We start from the raw sequence: 14,451 nt of genomic DNA, 5'->3' as shown, positions 1-14,451 counted from the left end.
CATACAGAAATAACAGTAAGAAGAGATCCTCCTATTCCTGCTGTCCTTTCTCAGACTGCAGCAGCTCAGTGGCAGGGAAGTTTCTTGTTGTAGTGATTAAGGTCGTCATAGCAAAAGCCAGAGCATTAGTACCTTGCTGCATCCCAGCTCTTTTCCCTGGTAAGTTCACATGGCCATGTGGCATTGCATGTGACCATGCTCCCCTGGTGCACATGCCTATATTTCAACAGTGGATGAATAAGGCCCATGTACTCAACAGAGAAACTGTTGGGATCTCCATGAGCAATTTAAAGTAGAGTGACAAAAGGGCAAGCCTCCCTCTTAGCAACAGTTTTTGTACAGGGATAACATCTTCTCAGACAAGAAGTATGTTTCCTCTTGCACAGCACTAGTGCAGTGCCAACACAAGGGTAGGAACACAAAGAGAGCAAAGCCCATTGACTAAATAAAGGCTGGGTCCCCCAAACACCGCTGTCTGTAAAAATACATCCTGATTCAGAAACCACAGCACAGGACCACTGCCTCACATGCTTTGTTCACTAATCATAGTAAAACCATCAGCGTATCCCACCCTGCTCAAGCAGCAAGCTCCATGACTGTACGGCCGCAGGAGGATTCTTACAAACGGTAAGCTTGTCCTTGCACTGGTGTAAAAGCCACAGCCTTGGAGGTGCAGGCTAATCATGCAATTAGAAACTACTTCCCATTACCAGTGCTCCCACAAAGCAAGGCTGGACTGACATCCTTCTAAATGTATGGCTGTACACGTATTCAAGCTCCTTATACGATTTGCCTTCAACAGAGAGAAGAGTCAACCTCTGGGCTCACCCCAGCCCTTTCTCCCAGCTTCGAACTAAGTGAGCAGTGGAAGGAATAAACTCAATCCCTGCCAAGTTCTCAGTAAGGGCCTGTTTTGCCTTTCAGTCTTCCCTGGAGCCCAACAAACTCTCCAGCAGTAGTGTAAATGTATGCTGATGTGAGAAATTTTGATGGTCAAAGTTTCTAGAGGCCTTTAGCTTAACAGCAACTGAGACTGCTCCCGTTCCTGCAATTTTCCACTCAGCTCTTTAACAGCTTCAGTAGCTGCTTGTGAGGGGCCAGAATCATTACAAAATCATTACAAAAACAAACAAAATCCTAAATTTACCACCTTGTAACTAATAACCATGGACATTTACCTGTGATTTTAATACCTCCCAGTTTCACCAGTTATTCCATTTTCATATATTCCATTCTCTTTCATTTCTCTCTTCTTTCAATCATTGTTCTCTTTCTCTTTAGCATTTCCTCTTTCTCTTCCCATTCTTATCTTTTTATCCCCCCTGTCTCTTTAAAATTAAGTATCGCCCAGCACTGCCCATGTGGGTGCTGTGAATGCTAAGAGGAAAAAGGGCTGCTGTGGAGACTGGATTCAAGCTGTCTCGCTGGGAATCAATGAGGCATGGAAAGCTTGCCTAGCTCCCAAAACGCTGAAAGAGACCAGGATATGTCTGTGGCAGCTGAATAGAAGGACGGGCCCACCTCCTCAGCATATGGCTCTGCTTCTGAGAGACACCACACAGGCAGACAGAGGTGGCTGTTTTGATCATTTAGTAGCAGCTAACCTCAAGGTGGTTTTTCCACATCTGCAGAAGTGAGATTGCAGGGTGAAGCCCCATAGAGCAGCAGGGAGCAGACAGCCTGTCCTGCTCCATCTATTCACTGAGCTATGAAACACAGCTGGTACTGGCCAGGTTCTGAGGACACAGCGCCGAGAAATGAAGCATCTAGCTTGCAGGAAGGCAAAGAGAATGCAGGCCAGAAGCTGACACTAACCCTGCCATTCAATTGCAGGGAGATACAAACTCATTTCTAACAACAACCACCACATCCAAATCCATCCACAATTTATCTACTAGGTAGGTGCAAATACTTCAGTCAAACCCCCTTGTTCTCTCCACACCTCCTCACCACACAGACTTCCTGAAACACCCCCAAAGAGCCCCATAAACCTCTTTTGTATCAGCAGCTCTGTATGTACACATTGCTTCTATTCTTCAACAGCCTGTCTCTCACCCAGCAATTCCACCTTTTCTACTACTGCCTTTGCACAGTTTCCTCCTCCCTCCCACATCAGCTGTGCTCCTTGAAATGCCCCTGGTCAGCCTGGGAGTTGTAAGGCAGATTTCTTTTCATACAGGGCAAGACAAAAAGCAGCAGAATGCTCTCTTTAAATATCACAGTTACTTTCCTTATATCTGATGAACACAGACACCCACCTCTGATCTCAGTGCTGCAGCCTGCTGGGGGTTAATGGTTACAAATTCCTTGGATATTGTGCTACCTGACTGCAAGCACCGAAAGTGATTTATGCTATTATTTTCTTCGAAGGTTAATTAGGGGCTCAAAAATCTAAAGGGTTGTCAGTGCCAGCTGGAACTGGTCTACTGCAGTCAAGGGAAAGCAGTCTTTCCTCACAGAGCCCTGCAAATGCATCTTTGTCCTGAACAGCCCTTACCTCTTTGCCCAGATCCTCACGGATGACTTGCTCGATCTCTTGCCTGGTGCTCTGTGGGGCCTGGCTGTGCAGCACCTTGAGCGTGCGGGTGTACTCCTCTGGCAGCAGGTAGTCAAGTGCCCCCAGGTGCTGGCCCACCTTGATGAAGGTGCCTCGGTTGGCACAGCACAGCTCTCGGAGGCGCTCAGCAGAGCGCAGGTGCACCTGCAGAGAGACAGAACATCAGCCAAGCCCTTTTGCTACCTATTACACGCACAGAACCACATGTACACCTTCTATTTATCCGCTGCTGAAACACCCTAGGAATTTCCATTCTTAATTTTGGGCTTTGTCTGCGTAAGTTAACTATTAGGACTGCACCTTGATTTAGTGGGACTGAAGTAGACCAGGACAAGATACTCCAGAGCATAAGGGGCTTCCATGTGTATCTGCACAGGCACCATGATCGCGGACATCCAAACAGCTTTTGGCTCTGCCCAGGGCTACATCTTCACACAGAACATAACATCTACCATAATTATTATCCACCGCTATGATGCACAGGGAACCCTTGTCAAAAGACAAGTGTCAGTACTGCAAACAATACTGGACCATCTTTGAAAGAACAAAGAATTCAAGTGAGAAGAAAATTGCAGATACCAAGCTAGGAATAATCTGGAGCCTGGAAGAAGAGTCTGTTAAAAAATATTATTAAAAATAATTAAAACTACAGATATCTCTGGTAGTGAGGAAGGGCAACACGTGGAAGTTCTTCACACTCCTCAGCCAAAAGGAGAAATTACACCACTCAAGTCCAGACACATCATAGTCTTACTACTCACATCGCCAACAAAGTGACAGTAGTTTTATGGACTGGGAATTAGGAGACTTACTAGTTTTGCTTACACTAGCCAAAAAGCATGCAAATGACAAAAACTATCATCTACCACTTGCCCATTCCTGAGGTTCACTCTGCCTCTCAAGAGCCAACCAGTTACCACGTCTGTTATTGACAATAATTTATTCTGCTATTATTACTCTCAGTAGGAAAGCCTCCTGCCAAGGACAGAGCTACTCAATATTCTTTCATAAACTTCAGATAAGCTTACCCGATATGTTAATAAAATCTAAGCAAATCAATGACAAAAAGCAACTATGTGCCCATCTCCTGGCAGTGCTCAGCATCTGTCTTAATAGAGGCCCCTAAATTCCTACGGCTTCCATGTTGTAAGTCACTGAAGGTCAAATTCCACAGTGCAGACCTCATCTGGCCAGGAAATACCAAGATACTGGGGTAAGGAACTCTACTGAAAGCCTTAAAGTACGTGGTAGAGATGAATACCATCGCAAAAATGCAGAAATGCCACTACATGTACATCCACACCCACAGTCTCTGTTTAGTGGCCGCTTCTGCCCTCCATGCAAAGCAGTGCTATGTCACACCACAGGGCACGGCAAATATCTTGCTTCTGGGAATGTCAGGGGACAGGCTGGGTGCTGAGCTGCAAGTGCATGAAATACAGGCCAGGGGGAGTGTGAGGAGAATGTGAGAGTCTCTCACACTCTGCATGTGAGATCTGACAGCTTGATGCACACATGCACGCATACACACACACACACTTTCCCTAGGTGGCCACACACAAGCAAGCATAAATGCACAAAGAACAAATGCTTATCTCAGCATACTGCCTGCTCAAAAGCTCTCACAGAGGCATACGTAGAAAATAACCTCCACAAGCAGTCCTGAAGCCTCCCATATTCCTGTGCTAAATCTTACACACCTCCTTTGAAGCTCTTGCTGTAACAAGCAGGGCTTTATCCTGGTTGCTTTCTGCTTTTCCCTTCTATGTGCAGAAGAAAAAGCAGGCCAAAAGGGGATATGGAAAAGAAGCTGTGAAAAGGACAAGAAAACAAAGGAGAACATGGGAAGGGAATAATGGGATGAAAGAGGAAAGCAGGAGGAAGGAGGGAGCCAGAGCAGCTGGGTATTTTGTCACAGCACAGGGAACTCAGCCCATTAAAGGAACGCAGCCTGCAGTGCAGCTTTGATAACTGCCCTCTGCATAGTCCTCTAGCAGCAGAGGAAGTCCTGCTGAAGGCTGAGTGGAGCTGACTCCCCGAAAGTGCTGGGCCAGCTGCAGCCCAGGGCACAAGAAGGACACGGCACCAGGCCTGCCTCCTTGTAGATGTACTCAAAAACCTCCAGCACCAAGTGAAGGCCAGCACATGGACTGTGATCCCCACAAGATGCAGCAGGAGCCCATTGAAAGGCTCTGGGCTGCTGCACGGCTCAAAGTAAAGCACCAGACATAGATGCCAGGGCTGTAAGACAGGACTGTCTTACACTGGCCAGCTGGGACCAGAAGCACTGGCCCCAAAGTATTTTGCCACCTTGCAAGGATCACTGGGAAATGGCTGGGTGGTGAATTACCAAAGGCAGCTGGGAGGAAGGAAAGCTCAAGTAACTGCATATACAATCAATGCAGACACACTTGGATGCAAGGTGTATCTTCATGCCTGTCACTGCAGACATGACAGGAAATTTTCGCCCTCCCAAACTTATCCATCCAGCAGAGAACCTAGTTTTGCCTTGTGATTACAGCAATCCTTAACAGAGACAATGGCACTCTGACAGAAGAATTAAATGGATCAGGAGCCCCACACCCAGCACTCTCCACAGCATGTTTATGACTGGTCTGGCTGACACTGAGACAGCTGCCCTAGAGGCTGTCAGGATCAGGGAACAGCAGCTCCTGCCCAGAGAGAGTGTTGACTGAACAACATATATTGGAAAAAGAAAACCTAACTGTAGCCTTCAACTCAACAAAACTTCAGTCTTCATTAAAGGTGAAGGTGAGAATGAAGCAGGACTGTGAATCTCGCTGTCAAGGTCTCTTATCACACAGGACAAGGTGTTCAGGAGAAAAACATTCTTACTGCTATTAATTGATCTCAAGTCAGGTCATGGTCCAAATGTAGTATTTGTTTCTTTCATCCTAACCATAGGCAAAGTAAGAGAGCCACACTCCTCCTACCGTGCCTGCCTCTGTTGACCCACGTTTCTGTCCCATCTCAAAGAAACCACACGGTGAATGGAAATCCCCCGGAATGCCTCAGAGCTTTCTCCAAGGAATCTCACAAGATACTGCTTTGCTACATAAGCAATACCTTGAAAATTCTTCTTATCGGGGAAAGAGCTAGCAACAACAGCTAGTTAGACATGGACCTGCTTGTATGCACCCTGCCTAGGAGCATGCTGCAAAGAAAGGAAGCGTTTCACATACAGAGGATTACCAAGAATAAGCCTCCCTCAGGAAGCACTTCAGATCACAAATGCTGTCTGAGTGTGCAGATGGCTGTTTCCCCAACCCACATGGGCATCTCTTTCTCACTCCATACTCTCTCCAAATTTCAGCAGGATCAATTGTCCATTAGCTTACAGCATGGCTATCCAACCTATGTGGCTTGCCTAAACCCTGAGACTAGACTGGGATTAACACTAATTACTAAAATGGTTCCATGTGGGCCATAATGAAAGCAGGAATTCTCAGATTTAGAGACACCTCTGGTATGAAGCACATAGTCTCTGCAAGCAGGAGAGCACAAGGACATTTGTTAATTTACTCTTGATGTACAATCAGATCTGGCTGCTCAGCCATTTTGTTGCTTTTGAAGGAGTCTTTGCTCACAGAGACCCTGGCAAAGCAACAGACATGCAGGTGCCACAAATGAGCAGACATTAATCTGACCTTCAAATGAAGGAACTAATTTAGAAGATAAACACCAAAGCTAAGATTTCCTGGTGCCAACTTAAGTATTTTATCTAGTGATAGAACTGGCAACAAAAGAGCTCAGAAAGGCCACTTAGGACAGCAAGGTAAGTGGCAGAAGCATTCTTCATATGAAAAATCCTTCAGAAGAGTCATTCCAACCCTGAGGGGTATACTCAAAGTTGGCAAAACGTGAAATGAGGATTAGGGATGCAGAGAGAAGAATCTGAAATGCAATTAGTCAAAGACGTAACAAACAAGTCAGCAGAAATTCCTGGTGATGAGAGCTGCCTACAAGAATACTGCAACCACAAATTCCTCAGAAAGCCCATCAGTCTGGATTTTTACAGGAAGATGGGTCTAGAACAGCTGCTCCTTCCTCTCACCCCCACACAGGGCAGCACACTTGGACAGGTGAACAGCAGCAGTTCCACACTGCTTCCTGCCCATTCATTTTCACTTTAAGGCCTGGTTTGATGAGGTCCTGGGCAGCCTAGTCTAGTGGGTGGCAAGTCTGCTCACAGCACGAGGTTGGAACTTGATTTTTAAGGTCCCTTGCAACATGAGCCATTCTATGATCCCACCTACTTCTCAACCTGAGCAAGGGAGGGGGGTGGAGATGCCTTCTCTTGCCACTGCCAGATTCTGAGAAGTCTGCCATAGGCCTGCCCATCACTGCTAACAGTGGGGATACGCTCTCCACATCAATATTTTTAAAAAGCTGAAAACATCAATCATGTAAAAATTGCACATGATTTCAAAAGGTAGCTGAAATGTTAATAATGATAACAAAGAAAAAAAGACTGTGCATTAAAACTGTTAGCTTCCAGAGAACCAAAGGGGAACAAATGGTCTTTTGCTTTTAAGAAAGTCCAGAATAATCTGGGAAATTACCATCTTGTTAGCTTTTGTTCTGTATCAACTAAATTAGCTGAGACACTAATTACAAAGAGCACTAAAAAAATCATCTTGTTATCTGTGATACCGATGTAAAAAAGCCAACAGGAATTTGGAGAAAACAAAAAAAGAAATCATTCTTCACCAGTCCACTAAAATACTCTGAGCACATTAATGCAACAGTCAATACAAGAGAAAGGGGGGGGATATTCATCAGGGCTTTCTAGTGCCTTTCAATAAGTTCCCCCACTAAAAGTGAAAGGAAAAACAATGAATTATTGGACAAGATGTAAGAGCATTCTTTTACATCATTTGCTCAGTTGCTCTTTTACATCAGAGCATCAGATGCTCAGAATTCCATCTTCACAACAAGCCCAGAGCACTATGGACAGTAAGAGTGGGAGACTCTGGATAGGACAAGGGTGCAACACGTAGCGGTGTTTTCACCACAGCTTCATTCCAACTTGCTCTGAGCAATTTTAGACAAGGTGATACTGCAGAAGTCCTGTCCACATTAGCACCTGCAATGCTGTTATTCCATTGAGGCTAAGCTAGCAGCAAAAACACCAAAAAGTGTGCTGAAAAGGGAAACAGGTAGCACCCGTAAGGCAGAAGGGGCTACAATGGAATGTTCTTCATCACTGCTGAAAACTAACAGTAGTGTCCTGTTAATCCCCTCTTACACTAAGTTTTAATTTCCCTACTAGCAGTAGAAAGAGAAAAAACAGCACAGTGACATAACTTGCAGGAGATATAAAAGAAAGTATTCAACACTATGGAAAAATAAGTGCTGCCAGGTCCCTCCCATAGAGAGGAAAGCAATCAATAGACGAGCAGATCACAATCAGCACTTACCGCTGCAAGGTTACATGTATCAGAAGGAACAATGTATCCTACCCACACACTCTGGTGGGTTCTAAACTACTTGTAAGCATTGAACACGTGCATCATGCTGCTGCAGATGGCTAAGCGAAGGCACCTGCACAGCGCACCCTGTAGGCCTCAGGAAAAAAAAAAAAAAAAAAAACAGTGTGTAACTGTACAAGGAAAGAGATGTGAGAGATATCAAAATGCTATTGTATAAACTGAAAGCACAAAACCAACCTTAGGTTCCGGACATTCCATCACAGAATGAGGTACAGAAGAAAAAGCAAAGAGGGCAGAGAAAGGCAAGAAAAAAAATAACATGCATTTGAGAAGAGACCATAAAGAAGAGATGTGAAATGTTAAGGGGCTGTTTTGATTAGAGAGAGTTACTGTTCAAGAGAGAAAGGAGGTACATGAAATAATAAAAGGCAAATCTGCCATTCCTATTTCCAGTTCTCACAAAACAGCAAATAATGTGGTATTCCACGAAACAACAATCTTTAGTCATTTTTTTTAAACACCATTTTGTACAGCGTTAACCAGGGGCACTCACTGTCCGAAAAGCCAAGAGCTTAATGGTAAAGGCCCAGACATTCATGATAAAACAACCATAACCGATTTAATATGGAGCTTTTCATCTCTAGAAGTGCTTTCACAAAGCTTTTTACAAAACTCAGGATTGCTGTCCCCCATGTTACAGACTCACAAGATCATTACCTATAATAAAACGTCTAAAGGGCTTTAAACACTCTTGCTCAAGGCTTCAAGACAAGAATCACCCTATTGATCAGCCACAGTGAGAGACAGAATGAAATGGGGTGGCTCCCACCATCATTAAAATCTCCGAAGAACCCATTTGGTGCACTCAGTTCCCATATTCCAATAACACTGGGCAATCTTTTTGCTGTGACTCAGCTGGTTTCCAAGGATCTTCTATATTTATTAAATTCTCTGCCACTGTAAAGACTTGGAAATCCTGATAACGGTGGGGCTGCACGCACATGACTAGCAGAACTATAGAGCAGCTTTAAATAACCCAAGGCAGCGCAAACTGGAGAGGAACAGAAGGAAGTCCACCCCAGTTTAACGCTGTGAGCGACTGAAATCACATGCCATGCCAAATATTTCTGTACTTCTGTGCTTTAAAAACAACAACAGAAAGCCTAGAACCCATTGAAACAACAGTGTGGTTGCATCCAAGAGGCTGTTATCTCCTTTAACATGTCTGAATAGCATCCAGTTAATATAACTACTACTGCCTTCCCTAACACTATCCACCTGGTAATCAAACTGACTGACAGCAGGGATGTGGCACTGAGACACAATACAAAATGGAATTCTTACTGCCTCCTTTATACACTACCTTTTATTCCTACTATTTACAAAAGCTCATTCTTATGCACACCAGAGACTTCCCACTCAAATGCTTCCTTCCACTAATACTAACTGATCGCGCTGCTGATTGCAAGCTGAAAGTGTATCTTTGGAACTGGAATACTCCTGATGCAATGCAGCCCACAATCTAATAATTCATTATTTGTGTAAGTCATGTACAACACTTACAAAAATTTCTCTGTGGGTTTCTGTCTGCCCATAGGAGATGAAGGCGTTCCACATGTTCTCTCTTAAGCAGGTAGGTTGGTACCTTTTCAGTCCTGTACAATTTAGTCAGCTGTGTTCAGGGGTAAAAGAGCTTCATCCAAATCCCAGATCACACTGCTATACCTCATAAGAGTCCTGGCAGAGACCAAAATCCTTCAGAAATTCCAGCACAACCATAGGTAGCCAGTGAAACAGCCAGAAAGCAGGAAAGAGAGAGCTATACAAGGACTGCTCTGAAAGTAATGCCTCCTATGACATCAAAGGCAGATAGCAGTGGTGGTATGGGAGCAGAGATTGAATTTTTCCATCATTTTGTTACATACACATTACATTTTGTGCCCCGTACAAGATGCCAGCAAAGGGGCAGTCTGACAGAATGGCATCTGACGTGTTATTGTGGATGAAGAGAAGGTACATCACTGAATCCCTCCCCATGAAAAAAAAATAGCACCTATTAACATTCACCAATGACTGCTGAACATTTGTGAAGACCAAAAACACAGGGGTGAGTGGTGTGTTTCAGCAGAAGCAACAGCAGATCACCTCCTCTGGTGCAGATTTTTTATTTATTTATTTATTTTTTTAAAAACAAGCACAGCATATAGGAAATTGTTCACTGCTACTGAAAATGCTGATAGTGGTGACTATGTTTCAAAATTGTGTTTTGTAGCTGAGAATTTGCTCTATCAAATAGTGCTACTGTGTTTTTTGTATCTGTTGTAGTTTCTGTGGGAACAAACAGGAGGCATTATTTTTGGAGCTACCCACATAGCTTGCAAAGAATAAAGGACAGAAATGACTTTTTAGACTGAAGCAACCATTTCACAGCCTCCCAGTTCCGAATACAGGAGCAAGGTGTCACTCAGCTAGCACAGGCAGTGAACCCTGACAAGATGGAAGGACGATCACAGTGAATGTGTCAGCTGAAATCTAGTGTTGCTGCTGGGGCCTTGCATCACAAATGCTTGAAAAGCTGAAATTTAAGCAAAGGAACACATTTCATTACTTAGGCAAATTTGTGGAAATCAGAAAAAACTTTTCCTAACATTCCAAGGCAGCCCACTCACAGATATACAAGCTGCCACCCTTGAGGTCATCAGAACCACAAATTTCCATGCACAAGCACACGCAGACAGCTCGCATCTACATTGCGCATATTCCCACACTAATACCTTTAGTCACAGTATGGTTTTCAACAATAAGTATAGCTGACAAAGGAGAGGCCCAGCAACAAAGTCCTAAATCAAAACACCACATAATTAGGGAAACATTTCTGCTTGGCTGAGGTACATCTCTTCCAGCAGTCACTGGAGAGGAGGAAACAGTGCTGCTTGGCCATAGTCACCTTGTTGAACTCTACCCTTGCTGACTGGTGCATGCACAGCCAGTGCTGATCATCTGCTTATGCTCCATCTTCATTTTGCTCCAAGCTCGGTCATTTGTGCTCTGATTATCCCTCATTACTGACGACCTTGCTATAATGAGTTATAATCTGCCTCATATTGATTAGAAACATTTTCATTAGCCAGCTCAATTTTAGGTAAATAGCTAATAGAAACAACTGAGCAGCAATTAAGTTATCTGTGGGGCAGTCCTGGAGAAAAATCAGAAGGGAGCAGTTGATTCCCCTCCTCTGTGATACACAGTACTATTCTTTCTAAGTCTCCTTAGCGGAGAGAATAAGAAGCATAGGGAAGGGACGGCCACCTCCACTGCTCCAAGCATTACCTGCCTGTTCTCACCCACTCTTGAGTATGGGAATCTGAAACTGACATCAAGTTGAGCCCTTTATCTACAGACATCACCTCCAGTGAATGTGTGACAGCTGTGCCAAAATAATGATTGATTTGATGCTGCAGACAAGAGGTCTATTCATCAGACACAATTTTGAGGGCTTGAAAGTACAAACATTCAGAAAACTAGATCTCTGCTGCAAGGAACAACTAAGACATCCTTCAGCACAGATCAGCAGTAGAGTTCCTGATCATTTGAGTAACTTAACCACAAGGAGGAAATAAAATCAGCTGTAATACTGTGAGGTGATGGTGTATTTCCTGTGGTAGGTACAGGCACTGAATATACTGCAGTATTGGACACAAGCCATAAAAGCAGCTGTCAGCACCTAATCCAGAGGAGAACCCAGTCCACCAGTTCATACCCACACTGGTTTCCAAAAACTTAGCAGAAGTAAACTCTGCAGTAATTTAACACAACAGATTTGATTCAGACACATTCAAGGAGCCAGTGGAGGCAAGGGCTCTTATGCCCCCTTGGCAGAAATATACTTGAGTTCCATAACAAACTTTAAGTGATAGTTCATTCTGGATGGATTCAGAGACATCTTTTGCCAGCCAAAATTATTATTTCCTTAAAAGAGAAAACCAAGACCTCATTTTCCTTTCTCCTTCCTGAAAGATACTGTCTGTAAACAAATCCTCAATGGTGGCAGCAGTCCCTGTGCAGGCCCATAATCTAAGAGTTCCTACCAGAAAATCATTTAACACTATTACTGCTAACTTTATGAATACCTCTGAAAGCATTTCACATTGGTAAATCTCCATTCTTCCTTTTCAATCGTAAAAAAAAAAAAAAAAAAAAAGAACTCATATCAGCAAAATGATTTGAGTAGGTCCCACAAAGAACAATACTGTCAGGACTGGGAATAAAAATCAAAGTTCTCTGTTCTGTTCTCATTGCTAGATTATCTACCTAATTCACCAAAAGCAAGAAGACAGGCAGAACTGGACAATAAAAAACCCTGTTACTGGTTAGAATTCTTAGAGACATGTTTTGCTTCTGGTTTCTACGGCTCTGTTTCAAATGGTTACTCCTTCACAATTAAAAAAGTTTAAGATTTACTGTAAATGAACATTGAAGTAACACCAGAGCATTGCCTCACTAGAGATACAAAAGTAAAACTTCAGAAGGTAAGAAAGGAAGAGGAATTTAGAACAGTAATATGTTCTAAAGCCTCTGGGTAGAATGGCGAACACACATTTCAAAGCCTAAGCTACTTCATGAGAAACTTGGAGGGCAAAACGAAGGCCAGTTTCCACTCCATATGCCAAATCAGATTTACATTTCTCACACAAGTGAAATTCTCTCATAGCTCTGTGCAGCTCCGCGCTCATCCCTTGATCTAAGCCTGCCGAGGACAATGGGTACACGAGGGTGTCCTGCGATTCACTACAGAGTTCCCACAAATGAAAGGAAGTCACTCAACAGCATGGCTGCAGGAAGCAGAGACATTCACAGAAGCTGCAGTGAAATTAGGCACGTCTCAACCCACTGATCACATCGTCTGCAGCTCCTGTTACAGAGTCAGGTGAAACAATAATAAATTTGACACAGTATCTCAAATTCTTGCTAGCAAAATTAATTCAGCTCAGCTTCGATCAAATCATGAGGAAAAACAAGCTGAGGGCTGTGAAGACACTCTCTTAAACTGTCTTGTTCATAGCTGTGGTTGGGGTCTCCCAGTTAAGTCCTGCTTTAATTGCTTTCAGTTGTTGTAGGTAACAAGATCAACTGAAATGTGTTACATTCAGAAGTGTTCCCTAAACGAGAATTGCTGACACACCCTATGGAAACTGGAGACTAATGAAGAAATGGCAAGAGATTATTTTTGCAGCAAAAATGCTCTAGTGTGATACTTTCCAGACAGCTATACCTGCACAAGAAAACATTGGGTAGGAATTAGCATGGGAAGTGAGTTCTTGCCCTCGGCAACAGAAAGCGAGGGGAAACTAGCTCAAACAAGGCCACAGTAGGATTTAGTTGCCACTGGTCCTTAATGGCTATGCACAGGGAGCCTTCGCAACAGGGACAGGGGTGTAGAGAAGGTCTTTTCACTGAAAAAGTCCCAGGTATAGAGCAAGCAAAACAAACCAGGCAGGGAACGACAGGAGCCACTGCAAGACAGCTGAGCCAGGATGGTATTGATGAGAACGAGTTTCATGATTTGCTCTCAGTAATAAAACCAGTGATACCAAGAGGATTAACTTGGTAACATCTCCCCAACTGCTCAAGCAATCAGACACTGTAAATGTGAAAGGAAACATACAGAGCGTTAATGGGGGCAGTGAAGAGGTGAAAAATGAGATGAAATGAATATCAAGTTAATCTGTTCAATATTGAATATTCCTGACTTTCAAAGAGAAGCAACAGACCCCAGTAGCAGACACAAGGATGGGCACTTGATTGCCTCTTTAGTCCCCTTACCCCATCCTGCAATAAAATGGAGCTGGAAAAGAGTCTAGAGGAATTTCTAAGATACACTGACAGACGAGATTTATAAAGATGGATGTCATATACAGAGAAGGAAAGATGAAGAAAGCTCAGCTAAATCCCATCTAGTTCAGCAGCAGCGGTGCAAGACAGTAGCTTCACAGTCTGCTCTCCTAGTGTGGGTGTGCAGGGAAGAAGGAAGAGCAGAGGCAGCCGTTGCTGCTGGAGGGGAGAAATCATCACATCCACTTTGTCAGTGCCGAAGAATCTGGGCTGACATTTTTTTCTTCCCGACAGTCGAATCCCACCCTACCAGCTGCATGTCACAGCTGACCTCCAGTCAGGACCTATCTCAGTCAAAGTCAGCAATTAAGACACGTGACAGCAGCTTCTCCCCCTTCTACATATGTAGCTTCACTCCTGGCAGGTCACTACAATGGCCAGGAAAACACAGAAAACAAGTTAAATTCCTCAGTGACAGTCACACAACAGCGTTTGGTTTGGTCACAGAATCCGGAAAGAAGAATTTCCATTGCAGTCTCTCTAGAGATCTCAATAAATCATTCCCTTACCAAACTGACACAGGCAGATTCTTCTCCCTGAAATGCCCTG

The 14,451-nt window shown here is 43.8% G+C and overlaps 1 protein-coding gene across 1 annotated transcript in view; it reads right to left on the bottom strand.

Annotated features, from left to right (window-relative positions):
• Positions 1–14,451, bottom strand: part of ADCK1 (aarF domain containing kinase 1) — a gene marked incomplete at both ends in the record, with an annotated part of 72,911 nt that overhangs the window by 42,278 nt on the left and 16,182 nt on the right. The window contains 1 exon segment of the mRNA XM_079536810.1: positions 2,498–2,701. Coding sequence (XP_079392936.1) covers positions 2,498–2,701 — 204 coding nt within the window.

This window comes from Tetrao urogallus (assembly GCF_951394365.1).
Source record: "Tetrao urogallus genome assembly, chromosome: 6".
Lineage (NCBI taxonomy): Eukaryota > Metazoa > Chordata > Aves > Galliformes > Phasianidae > Tetrao > Tetrao urogallus.
This window is presented reverse-complemented; position numbering and strand designations above follow the sequence as displayed.